The sequence below is a fragment of the Eucalyptus grandis genome, chromosome 5 (assembly GCF_016545825.1).
Source record: "Eucalyptus grandis isolate ANBG69807.140 chromosome 5, ASM1654582v1, whole genome shotgun sequence".
Lineage (NCBI taxonomy): Eukaryota > Viridiplantae > Streptophyta > Magnoliopsida > Myrtales > Myrtaceae > Eucalyptus > Eucalyptus grandis.
The window spans coordinates 40573509-40600919 of record NC_052616.1 but is presented as its reverse complement, the minus strand read 5'-3'; the positions used below and the strand labels follow the sequence as shown (position 1 = coordinate 40600919).

General features: G+C 38.7%; 1 protein-coding gene across 4 annotated transcripts; it reads right to left on the bottom strand.

Moving 5' to 3' along the window:
- Nucleotides 1-8285: 8285 nt before the first annotated feature.
- On the bottom strand, nucleotides 8286-25680 carry LOC104445294 (disease resistance protein RPV1-like). Of its 4 annotated transcripts, none has more exons than XM_039311965.1 (8): nucleotides 25469-25680; nucleotides 24378-24549; nucleotides 22600-23759; nucleotides 22199-22480; nucleotides 20423-22126; nucleotides 10014-11069; nucleotides 9532-9816; nucleotides 8286-9453 (listed from the first exon to the last, which is right to left on the bottom strand). In XM_039311965.1, exons 3-8 carry the CDS (start codon nucleotides 23137-23139, stop codon nucleotides 8584-8586), a joined length of 4737 nt encoding a protein of 1578 aa, XP_039167899.1. In that variant the 5' UTR covers nucleotides 23140-23759; nucleotides 24378-24549; nucleotides 25469-25680; the 3' UTR covers nucleotides 8286-8583. The 4 variants fall into 4 exon arrangements, with proteins under 4 accessions (XP_039167899.1, XP_039167897.1, XP_039167898.1 ...); XM_039311963.1 differs by having other exon boundaries at nucleotides 22600-23743; XM_039311964.1 differs by having other exon boundaries at nucleotides 22600-23743; nucleotides 24378-24539.
- Nucleotides 25681-27411: the final 1731 nt, after the last annotated feature.

Below are 27411 nucleotides of genomic sequence, written 5' to 3'. Positions count from 1 at the left end.
ATGATGGCTCATTAATTTTACTTGATTGATTGAGAACCAATGTGACATCCTGGATTTTCAGTCCTGTTTTCAATTAAATAAATTAGGCCTTTCATTGACGCGCTTATAATACTATTCTCAGAGTTGATCACTCCTAAGATAACTAGACTATCTTAGAAAGTCATTAAAAGATTTTAATGCAATAGACTTGGGAATTTGACCAAGAATCGGCTACTCGAGTGTGCTCATTTGCAGAGATCATTTCAGCACAGTAAGATTGACTAGGGATTAGAGATAGGTCTGTTTCAACCGAGATGTGTGATTAAACGAGGGTGATTTCACTAAATTGCAAAATTCTCGTTGATCGACACTAGATTGATTTTTTTGTCATTTTGGTACCCTATGTCCGTATTTGAAATCTCGGGATTTTACGATCACCAAAAGTCGCCAATGTGTCAAAGAGGTTCATTGTGGCTTGAAGAAAATCAACCACGAGTCATTTGCACTAAAAATTTCTGAAAGTTACCCAAGAGCCTAGGTCATGCTAAAATCGCGCCAGATTGAAATTAACTGCAAATTTGAATTCAATTTTAGAAATTGAAAGTTCTGTCTTGTCACAAATCATTTTAGGAACGTCGACTCGGCCTCCGAAGATTTTTGCAAACCAAGATTTTTGGCGAAAAGTCAAGATAGGGCCGTTTTCGATTGGGAAATTCAGAGGACCCTTTTTTATCACGAAATTGGGACGCAAGTAGGTTCCATTGACGATGAAAAATGCCAATTTGATCGAGGATATGATGGTTGAATTTTTTAGGGCCAAATTGATTTAATTCAAGGAGGAATTGAAGTTGAATTAAGGGAAATGTTGTAAAATTCCTATGCCCCCTTGTCCACCACCTTTGGACCCTTTCATTTGGCTTCTAAGACAAGTTTTGTGGCTACTTTTGGTTGAGGATGCTAGCCACCCATGGTAGGACCCTTCCAAGGAGACAAAGGGATAGGAAGGGAGCACATGGGACCCTCCAAGCCTTGTTGGTCGCCCCCTCCCTCTCTCCTTGCAGCCGATCGACCATCCCCCTCCATTCCAGCCCTTGAAGCTTCCAGCAACCCAGAAAACCGAGCAGCTCGGCCCCTCTCTGCCTGTTTGAGCCTGTCTGACCGCCTGGAGCCGCCGCGTCGCCGTTGCTGCTCGTCGCGCCCCACCCGTGAGCCATGCGTCCTCTGTGCACACTGCCCGTTTGCTCTACTTGTTTCAAGCCCAGTAGACGTCCTTCATGTCCGTCAAGCCTAGCTGGAGCCCATCCAGGTCGTCACTACCGTTGTGAAGCTCCACCACAACCTGCCTAGCCTCGCTACATCAGCACTGTCCATCCCTACCGTCTTTGGCTGCCCGTTGCAGCTCCTTCAGCCACTAAATAGAACCAAATAGAGGGGGTCTCGCCAGCATTGTTTGGCCCGCTTTGGTGGTCTTCCGAACCTTGCTTGGTGGTGCCACTTTGGAGTTTGTGGACCGCCTCTGCGTCCTCGTCGTTTTGATCCGAGAGGATCGTTAATCAAGTGAGTTTAACTCATTAATCACTGCTTATTAAGTTAATGATGCTTAAGGGTTGATTAGTTTAAGTTAATTAGGGATTAGGTGGTTAGTTAGAATTGATTAGTGAATTAGTTAATCCTTGATGCATGGTTGGTGGTTAGATTAGTGCAATTAGCAAGTAAATAGGCCATAGTATTTATTTAGATAGGTTCGGGGATTTTCCAAACCCGTCTTGGCTTTTAATTAGGCTTTACAGGCCTAAGTCCTATTTATTTGCATTTAATAATTTTCCGTAATTGTTTAATTAATTATTATTTTTCGAAAATTAGACCGAAATAGCTGATGACCAGAATTTTGTGCTGATTGCAATGGTGTAATTGATTTATTTAATTGACTGTTATTTTGTGCAATTTGAGTGTTGATTACAATTTTGGGGTATTTATCCCAAAATTTATTATTTTCAATATTTAATTAGAAAATAACCAAGTTTCGGTTTACAACGCCAAAACTAATTTGTGGATTTTGATATATTAGCTTTAGGTGAGTAGTATACTTTATCAGCTTAGGGTGATCATCATAGATATACTATATCAGTCTATGGGCCTTGAGATGTCAGTTTAGGGTGAGCAGTATACCAGTATGTTATATTTGCCCACGGGCCTTGATATGTCAGCTTAGGGTGAGTAGCATACCTTAGCAGCTTCTTGTGAGCACTATTAAGTATACTATATCACCCTGAGGGCTCTGATATGTTAGCTTAGGGTGAACAGTATACTGTATTATCAGCTTTGGGTGAGCTATACTATCTATTTTCAGCTTAGGGTAAGCAGTCCTTGATGAGATCGAACTTATAGATAGTATTGATTGGATTGATCGCGTGATGGTCTTGATGACATGGAATCGACTAGGTTGATTGATCGATGATTCGATCCAATGTGATGAATTGAATTGTTGGTGTGATTTCATGAATTGCAAAATTGTATTGACTTGTAGGAATGATCTGAGGCAAAGGTAAGTCATCTTACTTGTATTTGTGCTTAGACAGTCCTTAAGGCGTATTTCCTTCCTAATCGGGTCTTAGGAGGTAAACTTGCTGAGACGTTGTCTCATCCCGTTGTGGGTTAACATTTTCAGGTCCTTAGATGGTAGCTCGCCTAAACGTTTTGGTAGACCGAAGAAGGTCACGGAGCAAAAGTGTTTTATCCCGTTGCATGGGGACCCAAGGGGATTGGTGTATGAGTTGGTGAAGACTGTGGTCTGGTTGGATGAGGCCTTACCCCATAAGGTACCTCATCAATATAGATCCTGGTATCGTTAGGAGCATAATGGACAGAGAGAGGGTCCCATACCTAAGTCTGAGGTCTCTAGGTATATGCTGGAGGTTGCTTTTGGAAATGGCACAGCAGATCCTCCGAAGGGTTCGGTGGTGGATTCGGATCTTTCACATCCAAGGACCCCGGTGTATTTAGATGGAGGCTCCAATGAGGATGAGAGCGAGGATGAGGATCTGTAGTTTTTGAAACCCCCATTGTTTTGTAGACCTAGTTTTTATAAGACTGGTATTGTATATGACATGGCTTGATATATATGTATATATAATCATGTTGTGGTTTGAAAAATTTATCATCTTACTTTTCTATCCCATCTTGTTGTTGTCTAGGGATTTAATTAATTGCTTCCGCATGTGCATAAAAATGAATGGGTTAGTGATGCGTCATGGGACATCGCTATTTAATTGACCAAGCTGGGATGGGCACGTGCTCGGAGGATCGGGGCATGACAACCAAGGCCGTAAGGCTTGAATGCATACTTTTAAACTTGCTATGCATGTTATTTTCAGATGTTTACATAGGTGTAATGCATGGTTTCTTAGGATAACTTGGGTCACACTAAGAATCCATTTTAGGGACTTTTAGCATTGGTTGCCACACAAAAACACAAATGGTGGCCAATGGCTGTAAGTCATTCTTTAAATGAATTGGGTATGTGTCCTAGATGGATCATTGCACGAATCACAAAGGCTAATCATAAGGCCATGTTTGATCAATTAGACACATTGTCTTGATTTCTAAATTGTAATTGTTTTTGCCTATTTGTGATTGTGATTGTCTCTTTCTGTCTCGCTATATGCACATTTCTTTCATATTGTAAACATCTAGTCTTAGTATTAGCATAGAGTTAGAATAGGCTTATAGAGGTGGCAACTCGATGACGTGACGATGACAAATGGTCGATGTCCAATCTGGCACCAATTTGTACAATTTATTCCCAATATATGTTTTAGGTTGCTTTACATTGTATAAATGTCTGACGAGTTGCAACTTTCTCTCTTTTGCTTTACTTTCTATTTAGGATTGTATGTTAGATTTACTACTTTCCTTAAATTGTTTTGAGTGTTTACTTACCACACTATCTTTAAATTTCGATTGATTGTCTTATTTCCTTTTCTCCTGTAATAGAAATAGAATAGCATGAAATCGACCATCCACGCATGATCATTTAGTCAATTTCCCATTTGCACGAAAAAAAGTAAAAAGACATGCATGGACATTTTAGGAAATACGACAAACTGTTAGGTATCGAAAGGGCATTAATAGAAATATTGATGTAGCCAAAGTCCTTGAACTTTAGAATCTCTGGTTATGTACATATTGAGGGACCACTCTCGACTCTCGATTGGATTTTTTAGCCAACCCTGAAAATGAAGCTAGTGGCGACTCCTAAAATCATGTTTTACGTTGTCTAATACAACTAATAATAAAATGAAGTCGTTGTGGGGGATATGGGTCTCATGGAGACTCATTGTGGTTTAGCATACTCAATGTGATAGTAGTTCAAAAGGATGAAGTGATGTCATCATTTTGGGTGAAGAGTATGGTCAAGAGGGCTACTGTAGTAAAACTACACCTAAATTCGTCATTCACACCCAGTTTCCTTTTTAAGGTGTACTGTGTTGGAGAAAATTGCTTTATTGTTTTGAAGTTGACAAAACTTTTCCATCAATCTACTCAAGACTTCCAGGACCCAAGTGTTAAAGTCGAAGACCGCCAGACTCAAGACTCAAAGTTTGTCCTCACTGATGGTTTCCAGATGAAGAATGAAGAGTTATCCAAATGCTGGATTATCTTTAAGGATTCGATTCGTATGGTTTTTTTGGAAGACCTTATGGCTAGATACAACATCAATATGATTGATTATTCTTATTGGAATCTAATCCAATTTGAAGATTGTTTGAAAGGCAAGCAAACTTGGAATGTTCTACTTATGTAAACCAAATATCCTGATTGTATAGGCGAACAGGATTGACGGGCTTTCATCACCAATCAATCAATGACTCAAGATCACCTTAATTGATTCTGTCCAATGGGTAGATTGAACGAATTCCTTTGGAAAGTGCCAACAGTCGTGAAGGCATGAAGAAGTACTTAAGGCAGATTCTCTAGATGTTCGAAGAGTGCATGAAAGAATAATTTCAAAGTCTGAATCTCTGTAGTTCCTTGCTCTTTTATTCATTGAGCTAAAATTGTATACAAAAGAGAGAAGCATATAGTGAGACTTTGTGAAGAGACTAGCTATAATGACCCAGCGGACACCAAGTCTTCACGGCTTTAAAACGCGTCACACATATTAGAGGGACCTACGTCTTATAAACTAGCCCCAAGACTCCCCCCTAAGCGATGTGGGATAAGAGACGCGCCCCCATGCTTGGGCCATCACATTCTACCCCCTTTGGGAGCACAGTGTCCTCGCTGTGGCCCAACACACGATCGGGAGTCAGCTTTGATACCATTTATAACGACCCGGGCCCCACTGTCTAATATTGTTCACTTTGGACACTGAGTCATCACGGCTTAAAAATGCATCACACAGATTAGAGGGACCTAAGTCGTATAAACTAGCCCCAAGACTCCCCCATAAGCAATGTGGGACAGGAGACGTGCTCCCGCGCTTGGGCCGTCACATTTTTGTAACGACCCGGGCTCCATTGTGTAATATTGTTCGCTTTGGACACTGAGTCCTCACGGCTTTAAAATGCGTCACATAGATTAGAGAGACATAAGCCTTATAAACTAACCCCATGACTCCCCCCTAAGCAATGTGGGATAGGAGACGCGCCCCCGCGCTTGGCCCGTCACACTAGCTAAGACTCTCTACTGAGGAAGTTGAAGATCACAAGCTATACAATCTCTTTTGATTCATAATGGAATCCAGCCAGTGGGCTGTTAGCATGGGAGAGTGGTCGTATGCTTGGACTAAACCAAACCACTGTAAACCTCGTGTTTCAATTCTCTTTCCTTAAACTCCTTATCTTATTCGTTGCTTTATAGAATTATTTAAAGCTATTTACGTCCTGAGTTTATTATCATCTAAAGGCAATCTATGTTATTAAGTCTTGCGAGAAAATTTTTATATACCTATTCACCCCCCTCTAGGTGTGTGGACTAGCCCTTTCATGTTGTACGTGTGAAAGCAAATCACGACACAATTTTGCTATCACGTGAGATGCAAGCTTGGGAGAGTTCACGACTGTGATTGAGCAAACTCATGTGATTGATCCCAAAAGATGAGGTGATGACATCTTTTGGAGTAATGAATTGTGAGGGAGCTCTCATAGTCGAGTACCTCTAAACCCCACCTTCCCACCGCCAAAAGGGGTGCTCGAGGGTCAGGTCGTGACATACTTCTCCTATTTGAGTGCTCTTTTTGTCATCATCTTTGTTCTCGTCATTACTATTGTATTCAACATACACTTTTGCTTTTTCACCATGACGAGAATAATACAGACATCTCTAAAACCATTATCATCCTCAAAGTTTTTCAAACCATCTTTCGAGCCCTTCTTAGGAACATAATAAAGCAACTATTGTACTTTGTATGGCAAATAATACAGTATATCCTAAAAAATCCAATATGAGATGCCTTGTTTATATTGACAAAGATAGTGCCCTCACTTCTGCCCTCATACTCGCACTCATCCTCCCTAATCACAAGCTCCCCACTATAGCAAACTTTGACAGCAACATAATCCTAATCCATGTCTACAACAAAGGGGGAAAAAGCAATTAACTTTTGGGACCACAACGGCAAAAAACAACAATTGCACATGAAGGTCCTAACAATCTTAAATAGTTTATTAAAGAAAGAGCATTTGTCATTTAGTGGAAAGAAATGAATGGAGGTCCCCACAACAACCATTTCGATTAAACAAATTTAGGTCCCCACAATACCATCTTCGCTATTTCACGTACAGGACCCCACAACATCCTGGCAAGCCCTAAATTTCCCGCCCCAACGATTGTGTGTACATTCACAATAGTAAAGCGAAGAATTAGAAAGTAGCCAAACATCACAATAGCACATTTACATTAGCAAATCACAATAACACATTCAAACCCTTCAATGGCCCTCGGAACCCTATTTTCCTATATGAGTCCTACATTTCCTGTCCGAGCCCCCAATTTTCTCATTCAAGCCCTAAGCTTCCCATCCGAGTCCTTCAATTGGCCTCTGAGCCTTATTTTTACTAGCCACAGGGAGAGAAGAGGACAAACCTGAGTGAGCAACGATACAAGCAACGACAGAGCTTCAATGAGAATGGCAACCGAGCATGAAGGCGAGTATGAGAAGGAATAGTGACCTATGGACCATGCTTAATTGTGCGACATCATTAGCGTCACACAATTAGGTCAAGACACTAAACAATGTCGTTTAGTGAAGCACGCCAAAACGACATCATTTAGCATTGTTTTGCATAGTCTACATGGACGGCATAACGTCGTTTGCCTTGTTTATGTAGATAATTTTTTATTTAAAAGAAATGCCACATCATTTAAAATTCTCGTTAGAAAAGCCATGTTAGCTGTTTGGTTGGAAATTCTCACCGTTGGCACTTCAGAGCTTATTTCTTTTCCGATTTTGGTATTTAAGTATACTTTTCGGAAGTTTTGGCACCTATATATCCCCTTGTGTCAAGTTGTGGCATTTGAAGGGTTCTTTTGCCGTTTGCAATGGCTTTGTTTGGGCAGGAAAGAAATGCTTTGAGTAAAAGTTGACAAGATGCAGCAATTGGAAGATGGATAAAATAGGTGTCCTCACTAGAAGTGCTGGGGAGATTCGCTTGAATATATAAGAAAACAATAATATCTATGCAAGAATCCAATCGAATTTATTTATGATGTTCATTAATCATATAGTTATCCCCATAATTAACGGTCAACAATATGATGGCAAATGCATATATAGAACAAAATGGTTTATCATGAATTTCCGGATTAAGAGAAAGAAGAAAAGACATAATATACTTGTGCAACTTAAAACAAACAAAGCAACTCAAATGCAGGGATGGGATTGGGAGTAGGATCAAACGTGTGGGTCCGACGAAGGAACGAATCATGGTGGCCTGGCAAGACACTCGACCTCAGTGTGCTCTTTGCTGTTCATCCTATGTCGCTCCAAGTTGGAATCTCCGGACAAGCTTCTCGAAAGACAAGATGCCAGCGAGGATGCTTGCATTCCCCTTCTAAGATGAAGGGATTTTTGCCACATTAATCTAAGATTGTCCATGTTCGACTTGAATTTCTTTGAAAAATCTACATCGAAATCAAAATTCCACTTAGGACAAATTGCAGGAACAGACACTCAATAAACGATTTTTCACATTATACTAGACAAAAGATTTTATGTAAAAATTTACTCTCTAATTAAAGATTGCTTCCCATTATCCCACACACGAAAAATAAAACAACTATTTTTTAATAAATTTTGCTCTTCATGCTACAAAGATTGCTTTACATTATCCCACATACGAGAAAGAGAACAACTATTTTCTAGTAAAATTTTGCCTCGGTCATTAAGGAAATATAGAGTTAGAAGTTCTGTGTTTTCAGATGGAACGGCTTTGGAAACTTCAGAAAAACAAATCTCCTTTGTGATATCCATATTCAAGTTTGGAATGAAAACATTAAGTAAATGGAAGGGCCATCCTTTCTCCAGGGTCTCTAGAGCCTAGTCTTCATCACAATGGCATAGCTTTCCTAGCTATGCCAGATGCGACGACTTGAGTTCAAAATCTACAAGCGAATCCGCTTGCTAGGGGGAGGCGTTGGCAACTCTTCGAGCATGTTGCTGTGAAGTAAATCAAGGGTTTGAAGATTGGAAAGTTGGTGGATCTCCGCTGGTATGCTGGTAATACTCGAATATTGCAGTCTCAAGATTCTCAGATTGTGTAGTTTCTTGATACCGCTAGGAATGCTCCCCTCGAGACTCCGACACCACGAGGCATGTATTTCTTCGAGGTTGGTCAACTCTCCAATGTCAGGAGGGAACTCAGTAAAGAAACAGGAATCCATTCTCAGCACCTTCAAATTCTGCAGATTTTTTAGTGAATCTGGGAACTTGGAAACGCCTGTTCCCGACACGTCTAGCTCGACTAATGATCTCCCTATGTTGCCAATGGAGTTTGGAAGTTTTCTTATTTGACGGCAATCCCGTAATGACAAGTGTTTAAGTCTGACCAGTTCACCAATGGAGTTGGGAAGTGCTGCGATTCTAGTGCCATCAAGGGAAAGAAGTGAGATATTCGTCAAGTGACAAATTGTTCTCGGTAGCTGACTCAATGAGAAGCAATTTGAGGCAATCAGAGTTTCCAGCTGCTTTAAATGACCAATGGAGATGGGAATTTCTTGTACCGAAGTCCCGTCCATGAGAAGCTCTTTCAGAGCTGTCAGGTGACCCACTTCTACTGGCAACATGCTGAGTTCTGTGCAGAACTTCAAATTCAGAGAAACTAAGCACTTCAAGTGGCCGATTGAATGATCTATCTTGACCAATTGCGAACATCGCTCCAGAATCAATATGGCCAGATTTTGGCAGCCAGAGAACTTAGGAGTGACTATTAAGTCGGCACAACCTGTAAGATCTAGAACTCTCAAATTCTGCATCTGCAAAATAGGAGAAAAATTCATTAGCTCACTTCATAAATGGTTAGGTTGGACCATAGCAAAGTATTTGTGAACTACCTTGATTTGACCCCAGCCTTCCCAGTCTTTTGTGACTTTGCTCCAAGATAGGTCGAGAATGGTTAGGTTCCCCAAGTGAAAATTAGTTACTTGTAGATGTTGAGGGCATCCTCGCCAACGGAGCCACCTTAATTTTGACAAAACGTTAGCAAAATCTCCGGTTATGTCTGCATGATCCAATTGAAGAAACCGTATGTTTGGCATGCTCCGAAAATCTTCTGGTGTAAGTTTGACTGAAGTATGCCACTGAAAGTTAAGGCAGAGTGCCTCAACCTTTTCTGTTCCCTGTAATGGACGAGAAAGAGAAAGACGAATTGAAGTAGTGAGGATGGTGTCTCTTCTTGACTCGTAACCAGTCAGGAGACATTCTTAAAGAATAATGACGAACGACGTCAAATGCACAATGAAACTGAAGGGATGATGAAAAGTATTTCTTATGCTTCACAATGAAACAGAAAAGAAAAAGGAGGATAAACTTTCACCTTTTTCTGCTTTATCGTACCGAGAGCTATTTCATGATTAAATAATCTACTCCTCCTTCCTGGATCTGTACGACTCTCCCGACAAACGATTTCTCTGCCAAATTGCCTTAACATGCTATGCATCCATATCCGATTGTTTTCTCCAACTTTGGCTAGGGGAGTCAAAATTTCACGAGGCAGAAAAGAGGTGTCATACCACAGGTACCAAGCAATTCGGCTATCTATGCCAGCAGTAAAGCAGGCGATATCCAGAAATATCTGTTGCTGCTCATAATTTAATGTTTTATATCCTTCCTCCAATATACTCTGAAAATCCCATCGCTTTAATTGAAACGGCACAAAAACTTTGAAGTGATCCCATGCCTTCTGCGTTTTACCCTTGGAGACTGCACCCATAATTTCAATTACCAATGGGAGTCCTGTCATAGAGTTACTAGCAGGGTTCAAAAGCTCGATGGTGCTACGTGAGGGAGGATTTAGTATAGATGAATGCTGCCTAAAGAGTTGAAGAGCCTGATCATTGTCCAACCGACTAACATGATAAGTCCGGATCTGAGGAGATTCTTCCAGGACACCGCTGTTTCTGGTAGTTACAAGGATCCTACTTCCAGTAGCAAAGCAGTCGAAACAATCTCCAATGAGCTTCTGGACAGAAAACGCATTTTCCACGTCATCAAGGATAATCAAGACCCTCATGTCGCAAAATAGGTCTCTGAAAAACTCAATTCCCCTGTTGATAAAAGCAACATCCTCAAGTTCCCGTTTCAGAACATCGGAAATCAGCTTAGCTTGCAAAAGCTGAAGCCCTCCTAACACTTGTGTTGTTTCTTTAATATTTGCAAGGAAGCTACAGCCATCGAAATCACAGGAGACTCGGTTGTATATGAATTTTGCAAGAGTCGTCTTGCCAATCCCACCTTTCCCGTGGATGACTACAAGGATCCTCTTGTCCTTATCATCAATATTGATCAAGCTCATGATGTGGTCAACTTGATCATCAGTTCCAGCATCTTTTTCGATTCTGGCAACTTGTCTCTTCTGTTCCATTTTAGCCACCTACAAGAAACATTATGATTGCTCACTGATAAGGCTGTAACATGCGAAGAAGTGCCTATAGTTGTTGATCTTTACGAACGTTGTTGTGTTTGCATAAATTGTCCACGATGCGAAGTCAATGGTCATCCTGATCTACCAGTGATCAACATAATTGCCACGTTGTTTCTAAGGAAATCCAACTTTCAGGAAATTATCATATTCCTCAAAATTTGCAAATTATACAAATAGGTAAGCACTTGTTATGACTTTTTATTGATTGTAAGCCTTTTGGAATTCCATAAAATGCATCAACGCACAACCGTAGGTCTAAACTTTATCAATGTAAATTTAAATTGCGTTGCTCTTTTATTATAATCGTCAAGTCATATACTATAAATACATTGTTGGCCCATTTTCTAATGGTTTGAACTTTTCAAATGGCTTGTCTGGTATAAGACAAACTTCGTATTATAGCACAGGTCAAGGATTTAAATCGCGACACTCCTAAATTTTCTTCTACCTGTTATTCCCATTGTTCTGTTTATTTTCCTTTTTCGTGGTTATCCTCTTAAATCATATGCTATAAATACATTGTTGGCCACTTTCTAAGGGCTCAAAATTTTAGGAAAAAAACGGCTCGTCTCACAAAGATTATTTTTTTATATAATGTCTACGGAAATATGTGAAGAAAGACATTAATAGCATAAAGTGAGGCAAAAATAAGAAAAAAAAATAAAAATAAAACATGCATTTAAAAAAAAAAATCTTGGTACTGCTTCATATGTTCGTAAAATAAGATAAAAAGTACCAAATAAAAATATAGATGAAAAAAATGAAAAGGCAATCATTTGACACTTGACACAAATGCATTAAAGCAACAACACCGCTTATATGAGTTTAGGTAAGATGAAATAAATATTTGACCCAAAAAAAAGGAGAGACAGCCTTCATGCGTAAAAAAATAGAAAAAGAAATCCTAAAATTAAAATACATGAGAGATAAATTATAAATATTAACATACGGATTTGTCCCTTCATAGAATAATTATAGAATAACTAATTGAGGACATTTCAGAGAAACGTGGATTGCGATTGCTTAAACGTTGGAGGTTCCCTTTGCTTTATATAAAAGTATAAAAATGAGTGCTTCAATTTGAGTAGGTGGTAGGCAACTGATAATAGGATGCGAGATAAGATAACATTTTGTTGGGTGTAAATTGACATTTATATTGTAAAATTGATAAGATAAGAAAGATGATAGAAATAAAGGTAGTTTTGTGAGCAAGCTTGATTAAAAGAGAAACAATAAATTGAAGAGAGAAAGGAGGGTATTTCATTAACTTTATTGGAAAAAAAGTAGCGTTTTAGCTATAACGGCGGTAAAAAATGCGTTGCCCTAAAAGGAGATTTGATACTTATTTTGCTTTTCCATTATAATTAACAAATGAAGATGGAGAGTCTGCTCATGCTTTAAAGGGCTGGGAAAATCCCCATGTTATTTTGAAGATGACAAAGTCAAAGGTTACTAATGTGTGTATTGGTTGAGAAAGTGTCAAGTGATATATGCACAAGTCAAAATGCAAATGTTGTATAGCACTAGAAGATTCTGATATGAGGAGTGCTCTGCCACTATCAAGATCGCTCTACCGATATTTTAGGTGAACAAATTGTTGGGCATTGAAGATGTCTATGAGTTGGAAGGATCTTCATATAAGGTGAACATTTGGAAAGACCTTGATTGAGGGTGAACAAGTTGAGAAGAACAGGAATGTCCGTGATGGCTTAGAGATACAAAGATTGGGTGAACAGTTGGATGGACCTTGATGTGGTGAGCAAGCCTAGAAGGGGATGTTTGGTAAAAGCTTGGAAGGACCATGAAGATAAATCACTTGGTAGAATTGAAATTGCCAATATGCTTGGAAGGACAAGAAAGATCAGCATCGTTATCGGGTGCAGGGGATTGTTATCAGAGAAGCAGGTTGTTGACATAGAAGTAGTTGCTGATTTTGGATGACGTGGAAGACTATGACAGTATCGATGATCCTTGTGAGTTCAGTGAAGATGAGGAACCAACGTCTATGCATGGTGTCCTTAGAGATCTTTAGAAGTTGATTTAATGAAATCAAGGAAGATGAGGAATCGACAGGGATGTTGATGTCCTTGGAAACTTTTGCATGCTAAGGAAGCCAAGAGAATCATTGGATGATTGATTGCATGTCGCCCATGAGGTTTGTTAGTGGATAGCATCAATAGATTAGTAAAGATATGGATGTTTTGATTATGGATAAGGGATTGTAAAGATATTTAGTCGTGAAAGGTGTTGGCCACTTGACTACTTGCTTAGAACATTGAAAAGAAGAAAATAGATGTTACAAAGGCTAGGAATTCCTTGCCAAAAAAAAAAAAAAAAAAAAAAAAAAAAGGCTAGGAATTCGTAGAAAAATTCCAAAGTTGATTAGGAGCAATTTTGGTAATGAGCAAGTTTGACAAAATTACACTAACATTGTTATGGAATTACCCACAAACAGAGAGTCGTTCTAACAATCTTTAGCAAGGGTCTACCACTGGCTATATCTATAACCAATGGTTACTTGAAGATGTTGATGGGCAACGGTCATTTGAGGATGGATGGCTATAGATTGAATCTAGGAGAAATAGTTGGGTTGGGTTGGAATCGGATAGAGTGACCCATGTGATTTGAATCTTATTCTTTGCTTTGTTTTTGTTGTTAGTTGTTGTGTATCGTAATGTCAATGTTTGGGTAGTGATAATGTTTGTAATTAGTGATAAGAGTAAGTGTATAATAGTAATAGCAGTACATGAGTCCTAGTAGTGTGATCTACCAAAAATGTGAAACTTGTTGATTATAACTTGTCTTGAAGATTACTTGTGGATTCTAGCCTTATTGTAGTTGTTAGTGTTGAGAGTGGACTCAGACTCGGGGATAAAACTAAATCACTATGTATCTGCTTACAATAACTTTTATCTCTTCACTATCTGAATTACCTAATCTTTATTATCACTATATGTTGAATAGCAGCACGCACACCAAATTTCTAGAATCTATTTCTGCCGATTTTTGAAGTTGAACTTGTTACCTTTCGTAAATGTCTTTCATAGTTCTCAAACAACCTATTTACTCTCCCTCTAGAATGTGTTGTTACCCTCAACGAATACCACATAATCCCAAACTAATATATATGTCATAAATTCAGGGAGAAGTACATCCAAAGTACCTTAACTTGTGTAGGGCGTTTACTTTAGTGCCACAACTTTTTGGTCGGCTCACTTAAGTGTCACTTTATTAAAAAAAAAAAAAACGATCACTTAAGTGTCAATTCCAATCTGAGTCACCAGAAATTTGATGTGGCAATATCTTATTAATTTCTCAATCCTACGTGACTTGTTGACATGCCCATTCAGCATATAATCTCTAAATGACGTCATGTAGTAAGTTAAAAAGTAATCATTTCGGGGCCAATCTTTGTAAAAAAAAAATGGTTAATTCAATGCCAATTGCTATTAAAAGTAATCACTTTAGTATCAATCTTAATGAAAAGTGACCACTTTAGTGTCAAAAATGCCACACCAAATAAATTTTTTAATTATAAAAGCCATGTAATTTCTCAAGCCTGAATTTTTCACTAGAGACACTTAAATAATCATTTTTCTCTTATTTTAGCAATTAAGTGAGTTGACGACAAGTTATGATACTAAAGTGAATGTCGTACACAAGTTAAAGCACTTCTGGTGTACTTCTCCACACAAACTCAAACTATTCTTTTTGAACACTCAAAACCCCAAATTGGTAAATTTATGATAAATTTACTCTAAACTAACTTTTTAACCAAAAAAAAATCCCAAACTAGTGTACTTGTGACAAATCTACTTGAAACTAATTTTTAACCACTAAAAATCCTAAACTGATGTATTTGTGATAAATTTACTCTCCATTAGTTTATATTAAATTAGATTATTACTACATAAAATCCTATATTGGTACACTTGTGATAAATGGTGGTTTACACCTATTAACTACCACATGTCTTAAACTCAGCAACTTGATAACAACATTTAATGTAAACTAACAAAGGAGAAATTTACCACAGATGTATTAGTTTGTTGTTTTTTATGGTCAAAACATTAATTTTGGGTAAACTTGTTACAATTGTACAAGTTTTATGCTTTTCGTGATATTATCCTTCATTTGGTGTGAAAAATCTGATTTAACTTTCCTCTGTGCACTCCTTTTAATAATTTTTCATTTTCTTCTTCTATTTTTCTTTTGAATTTTTTTACTATTTTTATTTATCTTGTTCTTTTTCCTTCTTCTTCGGTTGGTCATGACCACAGCAATAGTTGACAACTAGCCATAGGCGAGCTCTAGTCTCGCCACAAGCCGATGAGGTTCGATTCTAAGGTTGACAAGCTTGAACCTCACCACAAATCGATGAGGATGTTCCACATTGTCATCAGAGGCACTAGAGATGAAGGACTAGACGAAGTTGATGCCAAAGAAGTCAAGAAAGTAGCTGAAGGAGGCGATGGCCCACATGTCCTTGACTAGTTTATTTTCTATAAATCAAGTGTCGAAAAATCTAGAATTCTTTTTCCTGAAAGTTGTTTTTTCGTAAAACAAACGGAGTCTTAGAGTGCATTTTTCACAGTAAATTTTTTCCAAGAATATAGTTAATTTTCCTTTGTTTGGTAATATATAATCAAAAACATTTTTGATTTGGATCTTATTGGAAAACAATTTCAATTTCATGACTTTATTTCAGACAAAAAAAAATTGATTTTTAAAATTTTCTTATTTCTCTTTTCTTTTTCTTTTCATTTTCCCTTTCCTTTGTGTGACTAGCCGGTCATGACCACAGTTGAGCTTGAGCTTGAGCTTGTCGGCCTTAGGCCAACTCAGCTTCACTAAGATTGGCCAAGCTGCAAGCTTGCTGACCTTGGTTGACTCAAGCTCGCTTGGATCCGGCTAGCCCTAAGCTTGCCAGATTGTCCAAGTTATGAGCTTGCATAGATCCGGCGAGCCTTAAGTTGGGTGACCTTGGCCAGCTCGAACTTGTCAAGCTCGGTTGAGCCTCAAGCTCACTTGTCTTTCATCATAGGCGTCGCTAGGTTGTCGACGATTGTTGATGCATGGAGGAAGAAGGGGAAGGGAAAGAAAGAAAAAGAAAAAAAAAGGATAGAAGGAAAAAAAAAAAAAAATTGGAAAATTTTTAAAATAACAATAATTCAAAAAATTCATTTTTTTATAATTTTTTATAAGAAAAAATGTTTCATTAACCAGGGACCTAAAACTAAGAAAACATTTCAAAGGGGAAATCATTTTTTTGAATTTAAGTTTTGGTACGATAACATTTTTCCATTGATTAGAAAAACATTTTTCGTTGATGCATTTTTCTTAAGTGAACCAAACATTGGAAGTTGAGGAGAATGGTTTCCACAAAAAAAAAAAAAAAGGACCTTAATCTTTATTAGTCTATATATTTAAGCCTAATCCACCATTTATCTCACTTTTAACTTTTAAAACTAGCCTTGCATAAAAAATTAAAACTACCCACTACTTTCTCATCACCAAGTAACCACCCAATTCACACATCTTCAATAAATATCTACTGCATATCCACTCAATTAAATAATCAATTAGTTCCTTACAAACCTGTTTCTTCTCTCTTCAAATTTAACTAAAGCTATGCAACCGGTCCCGTTCTACTCTGGTTCCGAACTAAATCGCCCATAGAAATAGGTCCTATTCCTGCTTCTAAATTTTTGGAATCGGTGCTATGCAAGTAGGTTTCAGGTTTTGGGTATTGAACCTACTAACCCACTGAGGAACCGATTAAGACCTATTTTATGATGTTGGAGGAAGATGATTAATCTTTCCTAAATGAGCTTAACTTCCTTATTACTTTATATTTTTGTTTTTTATCGATATTTTACTTTAAGCCGTTTTGTTGTTCATGCTATCTTGCTGTAACTCCCTTGGTTTCCTTAAAAAAAACGAGGCAATAAAAAAAAAAAAGAACTGATTCTATGTGAACTTTGGAACTTGACCGGAAAACCATGCTAGGTTTTAGGGTTGATTCTAGCACAAATAAGATATGTTGCAAGTTCCAAAAAACTAGGAATCAATTCTAACAAGATAGGTTCTAAGTTTTAGGTATGGAACCTAACAACTATGGAATCGCTCACCCTTATATGGAGCCCACCGACTACCACACGCGTTCATAGCGTGTGCCTTAGTACTAGTTTTTTTTTTTTTTTGAAAAAAAAAAATATATATATATCTTTAGAATATTTAATATTCGTTAGACATGGCATTGATCTGTTGATTCCCTTTTTCTAATTTTAAAGGAATAAGGTTAGCCGCTACTAATCTTCTAATTTATGCAGATAGCATTTGAGTATTATGACATGAGACGCATATATGATGCTCATGAAAAAAAAAAAAAAGACAAAGGATAATGGTACGTGATGATCAATATCACAAGGTGTTATCAATCTACTCAATATGTACTAGTGAGCAGATTCCCAAGCATAAGAATAAACAAGAAACAGGCAACATAAATTCCCTCAAATCATTTTGGTTACCCAACATACATGGATATTGAAATTGTAATATATATATATATATATAGAAACTCTTTTTGCAAAAGTGGTTTGAAATTTATAGGCAAAAGTACATCCCAAGTGCCAAAACTTGACACGAAGGGACACTTAAATGCCAAAAGTTAAGAAAGTAACACTTAAGTGCCAAAATCAGAGCAAAATTGATTACTTAAGTGCCAATCCGGCCAAAACGGTGAGGTGGCGATTTTCCGTCGAGGTAAGTGCAAAATGACGTCATTTTACAAGCTGATGTGGCTAGAAAATGCAAAAACAACATCGTTTTGGTCTCGAGATGTAGAAAATAATTAATATAAAAATTGATTAAATTAAATTTAAAACTAAATTTATTTAAAATATTTAAAATTACAGATATTTAAATAAATGGGGAGGGGGGAGAAGGGAGGCGGCTAAGGGTTGAGCCCTCGTTGCTGCCACTACCGCCCCGTTGCCGGGGAAGGGCCGACGACGGAGAAGGAGGGTCGGCCAAGGTCGCTAGCCCCGGCGGATCGGCAGCAAGGGCCGGCGAGCCCTCGCCGCCACCCCACCGCCGCCGGGAAGGGCTGGCGAGCCCTCATTGCTACCCCACCGCCACAGGGAAGGGTCGCCGATGGTGGGGGAAGCGTCGGCCGGGGTTGCCGAGCCCTAGCCAAGGGTGGGTGACCCCGGCTGATCGGCAACGAGGGCCCGCGAGCCCTTAGCTAGATTTGAGATGAGGGCCGTTGCCCTCGCCGGATTTGGGTGAGGGTTGTGGCCCTTGCCCATCCAATGAGGGCTCACGGGCCCTCGCCGCCGATTGGCCAAGGGCTAACGACCACTGGCTGACCCTCTCCCCTCCATTGCCGACCCTTCCTAGTGGTGGCAAGGTGGTAACGGCGGCGAGGGCTCAGCCCTCAACCGTCTCCCTTCCCTTTAAAAAAAAAAAAAATATATATATATATATATATATATCTGTATTTTTATATGTTTTAAATAAATTTAGTTTTAAATTTAATTTAGTTAATTTTTATATTAATTATTTTCTACGTCATAGACAAAATGACGTCGTTTTTGCATTTTCTAGCCACGTCAACATGCAAAATGACGCCGTTTTGCACTTACTTTGCCGGAAAATCGTCACGTCACCATTTTGGCTGGATTGGTACTTAAGTGATTAATTTCTCTTCGATTTTGGCACTTAAGTGTCACTTTTCTAACTTTTGGCACTTAAGTGTCCATTTGTATCAAGTTTTAACACTTGAGATGTACTTTTGCCAAATTTATATATAACTGTTCTAATGACAAACAATTAGAATATGATTTTTCCATTTAGTTTCATCAATATTGTTTTTGTTGTACAAATTAGTAGTCCATGAAGGTACTTCACTGCATTAGCGTTTTTATTTTTTATTTATTTCACTTTTCTATAGTTGATTGCGTTATAAGGGTCACGGCTCTTGCCCAGATTCGGCGAGGGCTCATGGGCCCTCGCCGCCGGTCAACCAAGGGCCGGCGACCCCAGGCGACCCTCTCCCCTCCATCACCGACCCTTCCCGGTGGCGACGGGCGGCAGCGGTGGGCGAGGGCAGCGAGAGCTCAGCCCTCGCCTGCCTCCCTTCCCTTTAAAAAAAAAAGTATATATATAAATGTTTCAAATAAATTTAGTTTTAAATTTAATTTAATTAATTTTTATATTAATTATTTTCTACATCGTAGACAAAACGACGTTGTTTTTGCATTTTCTAGCCACATTAATGTGCAAAATGACGTTGTTTTGTATTTACCTCACCGGAAAATTGCCACGTCATCATTTTGGCCGATTGGTACTTAAGTGATTCATTTCTCTCGATTTTAGCACTTAAGTGTCACTTTCCTAACTTTTGACACATAAGTGTCCCTCCATGTCAAGTTTTGACACTTGAAGTGTACTTTTGTCAAATTTGTATATAACTATTCTAATGACGAACAATTATAATATGATTTTTCCATTTAGTTTCATCAATATTGTCTTTGTTGTACAAGTTAGTAGTCCATGAAGGTACTTCACTGCATTAGCATTTTTATTTTTTTATTTTTTATTTCACTTTTCTATAGTTGATTGCGTTATAAGGGTCGCGGCTCTTGCCCAAATCTGGCGAGGGCTCATGGGCCTTCACCGCCGCCGGTCGGCCAAGGGCCGGTGACCTCGGCTGACTCTCTCCCTTCATCGTCGACCCTTCCCCGTGGCGACAAGGCGGTAGCGGCGGCGGGCGAGGGCGGCGAGGGCTCAGCCCTCGCCTGCCTCCTTCCCTTTTAAATATATATATATATATATATATATTTAAATGTTTTAAATAAATTTAGTTTTAAATTTATTTTAATTAATTTTTATATTTATTATTTTCTACATCGGAGACAAAATGACGTCGTTTTTGCATTTTCTAGCCACATCAACATGCAAAATGACGTCGTTCTGCATTTACCTCGCTGGAAAATCGCCACGTCATTATTTTGGCCGGATTGGTACTTAAGTGATTCATTTCTCTCTTTAGCACTTAAGTGTCATTTTCCCAAATTTTGGCACTCAAGTATCCCTCCGTGTCAAGTTTTGACACTTAGAGTGTACTTTTGCCAAATTTATATATAACTGTTCTAATGACGAACAATTACAATATGATTTTTCCATTTAGTTTCATCAATATTGTCTTTGTTGTACAAATTAGTAGTCCATGAATCTTATAGGTCAGTCCCCCAATTAAGCTTGTCTTGTGAATAAAAAAATAACATAAGGAAACACACCTTGCCCATACTGGAGATTGTGGACGTATCTGAAACAGACTTGATCTGTCTAAGAATCTTATCTCTGTAATCCTTGTAAAACATGCCACCCTCCGGAGTGTCGTGTAATGTCGAACAATAGTGAATTATGACTTGGCATTCATCTGGTATCATTATGTCTGATGCATTTGCCCCATATTCCAACACCAAGGAGGGGCACCAATCCACTTTCAAAAGAGTCAAACATCCTAACTCGTCAAGGCCTTCAAGAACCTGTAGGTTATTGCAAGCTCTGATTCTCAATTCCATCAACTTTTGCAATCTCGACAGATCACTTAACCTCCAAATTGACGTACAGAGATCGAAGTCCAGGCTCTCCAATGTTTCCAATGCCTCAAAACCATGAATCTCTGTCAACTGCGGGCAGTCTTCTAGTTCCAATTCTTTTAGATTCTTCAGGCCTGACGGGGAGAATATTATCTTTTCGAGGCTTGGAAAGTCGCGGACACTTAAGTGTCTCAACTGTTCTGACCCGCCGAGTTGGATTTCCCTTTGCATGGAGTGACATAACTTCAAAATCATTAAATTTCTCAAGTTAGATAAATCTGGGAAAGTTGTTGTTGAGCTGAAAATTCTCTTCATTACTGATTTAGGGGGCTGCATGAGAAATTTTGGGCATAGGTCGCCAGAAATGGAAAGTTCCCTAAGACGATAAAGGGAACCCAATGCAGTTGATAAATCAGTAACGGTCTGAAGGCATAGATTCAAATTTTCCAACTTGGATAACTTCCCAATCCACTCTAAGTTATAGGTTTTGATTCGGAGGCTCAATGAATGCGACAAAGGATATTCACAGCCATCCAATAAGAGAAGATTAACTAGATTAGTCAGATTTGAGAGATCTGGAACAAATCGTAAGGATTGAGAACTAACAAGTAAATGAGTCAAACTTGTGGGAAGCGATGGCAACACTCGCAGCTCATCGCAATTCCTGAGGATCAGTTCTTCTAGGTGAGGGAGCGCAGCAATCGTTCCTGGCAATCGACAGATGTCAGTGTTTGATAGATCTAGGATTCTCAATAAGGACAAATTTCCAATTATACTTGAAACTTCGCCCATCATCGCAGAACATCGTCCAGCACGTATCACTTCAAGCTTCAATGCCAACCCAATGGCTGAAGGAAATTCAGCCAGCAGGCAAGATTCCATCTCTATCACATTCAATGTCTTTATATTTCCAATAGAATGAGGCAACACTTCGATGAACGTGGACGACACATCCAATTCAATTAAAGACTTTAGATTTCCAGTCGAATCCGGAAGTTCCCTTAGTTCTCTGCATCCCGCAAGAGACAGAGACTTGAGATTCACAAGACATCCAGCAGAATAAGGTAATCCTTTAATTGATGTGAATGATAAATCCAACTTGATCAATGAATTTAGCTTTCCGATTGAGTCCGGAAGTTCCGTCAACTGTGAGCAGTTACTCAAAGATATGTGCTTTAGGTTCACTAGCAGGCCAATTTCGCCAGGTAGATCTCTTAGTCGATAACAATCCTTAATATTCAAGTAAGCCAGTCGTTTTAGCTCCCCAATGGAGCGATCGATTTGAACCAATCGTTGACATCCTTTAATGGTCAATCTTTCCAGAGAAAAGCACCCTGACAAGTCGATTCTGACCATATTTAGATGGGTCATCTGTAGAACTTTCAAATGGCGTAGCATCTGTGAAAAGAATGAAGCATTACACGGTGTCATTAGACGATGCTGCTGTAAGAAAAGTGTACAACGACATACCTTAATTTGGCTCCACCCGTCCCAATCATTAGCATCATTAAATTCAGAGAGCTGGAGGACAACCAAGTTTTGTGGGAATAGATTAGTTGCCATTAAATCTGGAGGACAATGACGCCAGGAAAAGCATCTTAACTTTGAGAAAAGATTAGTAAAGTCCCCAATAAAGCTCCCCCCATCTAATTCAAGGAATCTTAGGTTTGGCAGCCTCGAGAAATCTTCATCAGTAAAAGTGAGTAGAGTGGGATCTCCAGCTAGACTGAGTGCTTCGATATTTCCTTTATTCTGCAAAATACATACACGATTAGAAAGAACTTTCAATTTCTCTTCACATGGTAGAAATTTCATCTCAAATGGCCGATTCTATTGGAAGAAAGACAGAATTTGTGCTCTTGGTGTATTACCTCTCTTGTTTTCACCATGTCTAAAGCTTCCTCAGAAATCCATAATCTGCTACGCCTTGCCGGATCCAGGTTTTCCTCATGGACAATTTGACGCCCAAGGTCTTTAAGCACATCATGCATCCATAACCCGCCATTCTCTCCAATATGTATCAATGATAGAGAACTGAGGATTCCAATTTCTATTTGATGAAAAAAGTTGCACTCTTCCCACATGAAAGATGCATTAATCTCCTTCTCATAAAAGGAAAAACATGCAATATCAAGAAAAATTTGCTTTTGCTTGAAATTTAAGGCATCATAGCTAATTTTCAACTCTCGGTGGACCTCTTTAGGAGCAATGCTCCTTAACTTTTCTAGTGTGTCTTTCCACACAGTTTTGTGCTTCCCGTGAAGAAATGAACCTATGACCTCAATGACCAAAGGAAGTCCTCCAATTGTGGAAACAATATCCCTTGAAAGCTTGTCAAAATAATAATCTCTAGGAGATTCTCTTTTGAATGCATGATTTCTATAAAGCTGAAGTGCTTGATCAGCATTCATTTCATTTAGTTCATAAAGTATGATTTTTTCTCCACTTTCTAGGATGCTTTTGTTTCTTGTCGTAATTACAACTCGAGTTCCTATACCAAACGAACTGATCTTGCCTATTAGTTTCTCAATTTGTTCCCTATGGTCCACATCATCTAGAACGAGTAGAACTTTCTTATCATGGAGTTTTCCCTGATAAACTCCATTCCATCGTCAATGTCATTGATTTGAACAATACTTTTAGTCTCACCAAGGATGTCAGATAACATTTTCTTTTGTAGAAATACTAGGCCATCGCGGCATGATGATCCACGGACATCTTGCAAGAAGCAATACCAATGAAAGTTAGAAATGAACTTGTCAAAGAGAGCCTTTGCAAGGGTTGTCTTTCCAATACCACTTGGGCCGTAAATTCCAAGAGACCGTGCACAACCAAAGTCATAGTCCAACATGCCCATTATGGCTTCCACTTGATCTTCTATTGCAACTAAATGGTCAGTTGTACAATCTTCTTTTGCCTTCATCTTGATTGTGATATGTTCTGTGTCCAATACAGTAAGTTCCCGTTGCTATGATGGGTAATGATCTCCCAGCAAGCGTAGAGGCAAACGCTATACTGCAGAAGTAAAAGACTGAGTGACTGGTGTTATCAGTTGCCACACCGAGTAATCCCATCAATTATGATTGTTCCCTATATTGTATGCCTGGATGACTAATTTAAATATCTTTTTCCCTCAGCCTTTTGCAAAATATGTTTAATAAAGGGTAAGTAAAAGCATATCCCCTAGGTCCAAAACTTGGAAATCATTTTCCTAATCTGAAGTGTGTTTTTTTTTTTTTTTTTTTTTACCTGTAAATTTTTTCTGTTAACCAACCATTTTCAATGAATCAAAAATGCGAAAGTTCAGAAAAACTAATTCACAAAATGCTCTCTAGTGATATAAATACAAATTGCGTATTGGAATTTTTTTTTTTTTTTAGCTCACAACATATATTAACTGTCACGGTCTAGTTCAAAGTTCCCATAGGAAAAGACATTTCATGCTCTAAGGTTTAGCCACTGGAAATGGCCAAGTTTCGGCGGCCATCATTGGTACCTCAGACAATCGAAAGTGCGGTGGCTGCGGCGAGGCAAAAGGGAATGCAAATTCTTTGTGGGTAAGTTCTAACATTCATCCAAATCTGAGCTACTTTTGACCACAACACTGCTCAAATATTGCAAGGAAACAGAGGGGTCGGGCGAAACTTACATTAGCCTGCCGAGAGGAAACCACTACCGAATCGTGGAGTCGAACCACTTATCCTTGTCGAGCTTCAGTTCTCCGATGATACGATCAGCCTGAAGCGACTGTTTCGGGTCATCCGAGGCCTCATTAATGTTTATTGACCGAAAGAGATACCCAATGGTCTAACTGCAGATGACTATAAGAGAATCTATTAAGGTGAGTGACCCATTTATTGAAATAGATTTTAACCGGCGGATTTCAATGATACACATATATAGGGGAAACCCTCTGACCCCTCACCCCGCCGGTGCCATTCTATCTCCGTTTGATTTATTTATTTTTCCCTTTTGAGTCTTTGGTTTGATTGCTTTATCTTTCAAGAAATTGTGTTTTTTTGTTTTATTTATTGCTTTTGACCCGGCTAGGGGAAGAAGAGGAGGAAGAGAAAAAGAAAGGAAAGGAAAAAATGAAAAGAAAAGAGAAAATAATTGGGCTTGATTATTGAGTTGTTCTCCAGAATTTTTTAAAAAAAAAAGTAATTTCATTTTTGTTTTTTGAATTTTTTTTTAAATCCATTTCCGGGAACAAAAAGTTATACAAATAGATTTCTGTCAATTCTTTCGTTTCTAGGATAAAAAACAAAAACAAAAAATAGGGAAATAGAAATGTGATCAAACGTGCCCATAGTAGTTGTAGGGGATCTAGATTCCCTTCTTCAGGGAATTCATAAACAAAGAAGTCCCAACGGCTGGCCCCATTCTCTCTTCCCTTTCATTTCTTTTTCTCTTTGAATTTTTTGGCTTTACAGTTTATTATTTCAAATAATTTGGCGCTTTTTATTTTTTATTTTTAGCCTTTTCGATTTTTATGATTATGAAAAAAATTATTTGCTCTCCCTATTAGTGCAACGTACGCTAAATAGATTAGAAAAAAACCATGTTGCTTAGCAATTGTCGGAAACGTTCATGGCAAAGCTCCGGCGGCCATCATTGGATCCTCAGACAAAAGGTGGCCACGGTGAGGCAAACGAGTGCGAATTCTGACATTCTGAGCAATTATTGACCACGACACAGCTCAAATATTGGAAGGAAACGGAGGAATTGGGCGAAAATTACCTTGCGCTGCCGGGACGAAACCACTGCCGAATGCTGGAGCGAAACCGCTTGACCTTGTGGAGCTTCAGTTCTCTGATGATACGGCCAGCATGGAGCGACTGCTTCGGGTCATCCGAGGCCTATTAAGAGTTATTGACCAAAAGAGACAGCTAATGGTCTAACGGCAGATGAAGTGAGAGAAATTATTGGGTGGGTGGGGCACGCGCATTTAAATGCATTTCTCCCCGGCGGATTTAAGCATACTCCCTCGCTCGATCATGCAAAGAAGAAAAGCTGGTATTTTTCACGTTTCACCTTATTTTTCTGAACAGCAATGGTTTTGGGGATGCTAAAGCGTTGAAAGGCAAAGTCGTAGCAATGTATGAAAATTTTAGTATGTATTGGTTAGTGAAGACAAATTTGGTGATCGGCTATTAATTTTGGTTTGAATAAATCTTAGATATACTCTTTGAGCAAGTGAATCCTAATCTTATTCTAAACATATATATTGTTATCTTGAGCTTGTTGTGTGTTGAAATCGTTGGAGTTTATCTTGATTTGTAGTTAGATTAAAATTTTGTGAGACAAAAGGTAGAAGTGGGATAAAATTTAAAATTGAGGTTTTTTTTAAGGTGTTAGACCTTTAGTTTTCCAAGAAGAATACAACATTAATAAAATACAACATTAATAACTCATGAAATGTTTAGAGGGGCATATTATAATCACTTTCCAAAGTTAGAGCCTACATTTTGTGTGGATTTGGTGGAAAGTCGTCTTTGTGGATGGCAGGACTTGACCATTCACATGGCCTTTCACTTGTTCCAAATGATGAAAGCTGGTCCCACTCATGCATAGCTACAAGAAAAATTAATTTGGGTAGCATATGAAAACCTTTTTCAAAATTTATTTGCGTGTGGATTTGTTAAAAGGTCGTTTTCGTCAACGTCGAATATCAACTTTCTATCACTCTTTCCGATTGATGTAAACGCTTGTCCCACCCATGCTGGAATCATGATCTTTTGATTCTCTCGTTTCAGTCTATGTAAAAGCTCGTCCTACTCATGCATGATGTAAGAGAAAATTGATATAGCTAGTATGAGTACCTAGAGGGGGGGTGAATAGGTATATAAAGGATTTTTCTTTATAATTGCACAATACTAGACAGTTGATAGATTTGAGACAAACAATAATCAAAGTAAAACTGAGAGAAGGGAAGAGAGATTTGAACACGAGGTTTATAGTGGTTCGACTTATGTCAAGCCTACGTCCACTCTTCTGCACTGACAGCCTATTGGCTGGATTCCACTATGAACAAAGAGATGTTACAGTGTTGTTTTCCCTTGCTTTCTCAGTGTAGATGATCTACCACACTCGCTCAAGGATTCACTAAGTATAGACACTCTTTGTGTATACAATTTCGCTCAAAATGAATCGACTAATAATCAAGGTGCTTCAGACTCTGGAATTTCTCTATCGATCATGCACTAAAGTAACTAGAACGTCTTCCTTTTATACTCCTTTATGCCATCATACCCGTTGGCACTTACCAAAGGAATTCCTCCAATCTACCCGTTGGACGGAATCAATTAAGAAGATCATTCGAGCTATTAAAAGAACCGACGATAGCCCATCAATCTGTTCGCCCATACAATCGGGATCTTGGTTTCCAAGAATAGAACATTCCAAGAATATTTCGTCGACCATCGGATCTTCAAACGATTTTGAATACGAATAAAAGAATCCGTTATATTTATCCAGCCAAGAGATCTTCTCCGAGGATAAGACCAAATCCTCAACCAAATACTTTGGCTCTGGATTGCCTTCGTCCTTTGGATTAGAAAAACTGTCAATGAGAATAGTCTTGAGTCTTGAGACTTGAGTCTTGAGTCTTGAGTCTGGTGATCCGAAAGTCTTCAGATTCTAAACCGAAGGTCTGCGATTATCTAGACTAGACTGATAAAAAT

Excerpts from the sequence above, each read along its gene's own strand:
- LOC104445294 (XM_039311965.1), bottom strand. The coding sequence starts at position 23,139 with ATGAATGCTGATCAAGCACTTCAGCTTTATAGAAATCATGCATTCAAA. Across the intron at positions 22,481-22,599 it reads ACATGGTGAAAACAAGAGAG|AATAAAGGAAATATCGAAGC; the intron begins GTAATACACCAA and ends TGTATTTTGCAG. Across the intron at positions 9,817-10,013 it reads GTACGATAAAGCAGAAAAAG|GGAACAGAAAAGGTTGAGGC; the intron begins GTGAAAGTTTAT and ends CGTCCATTACAG.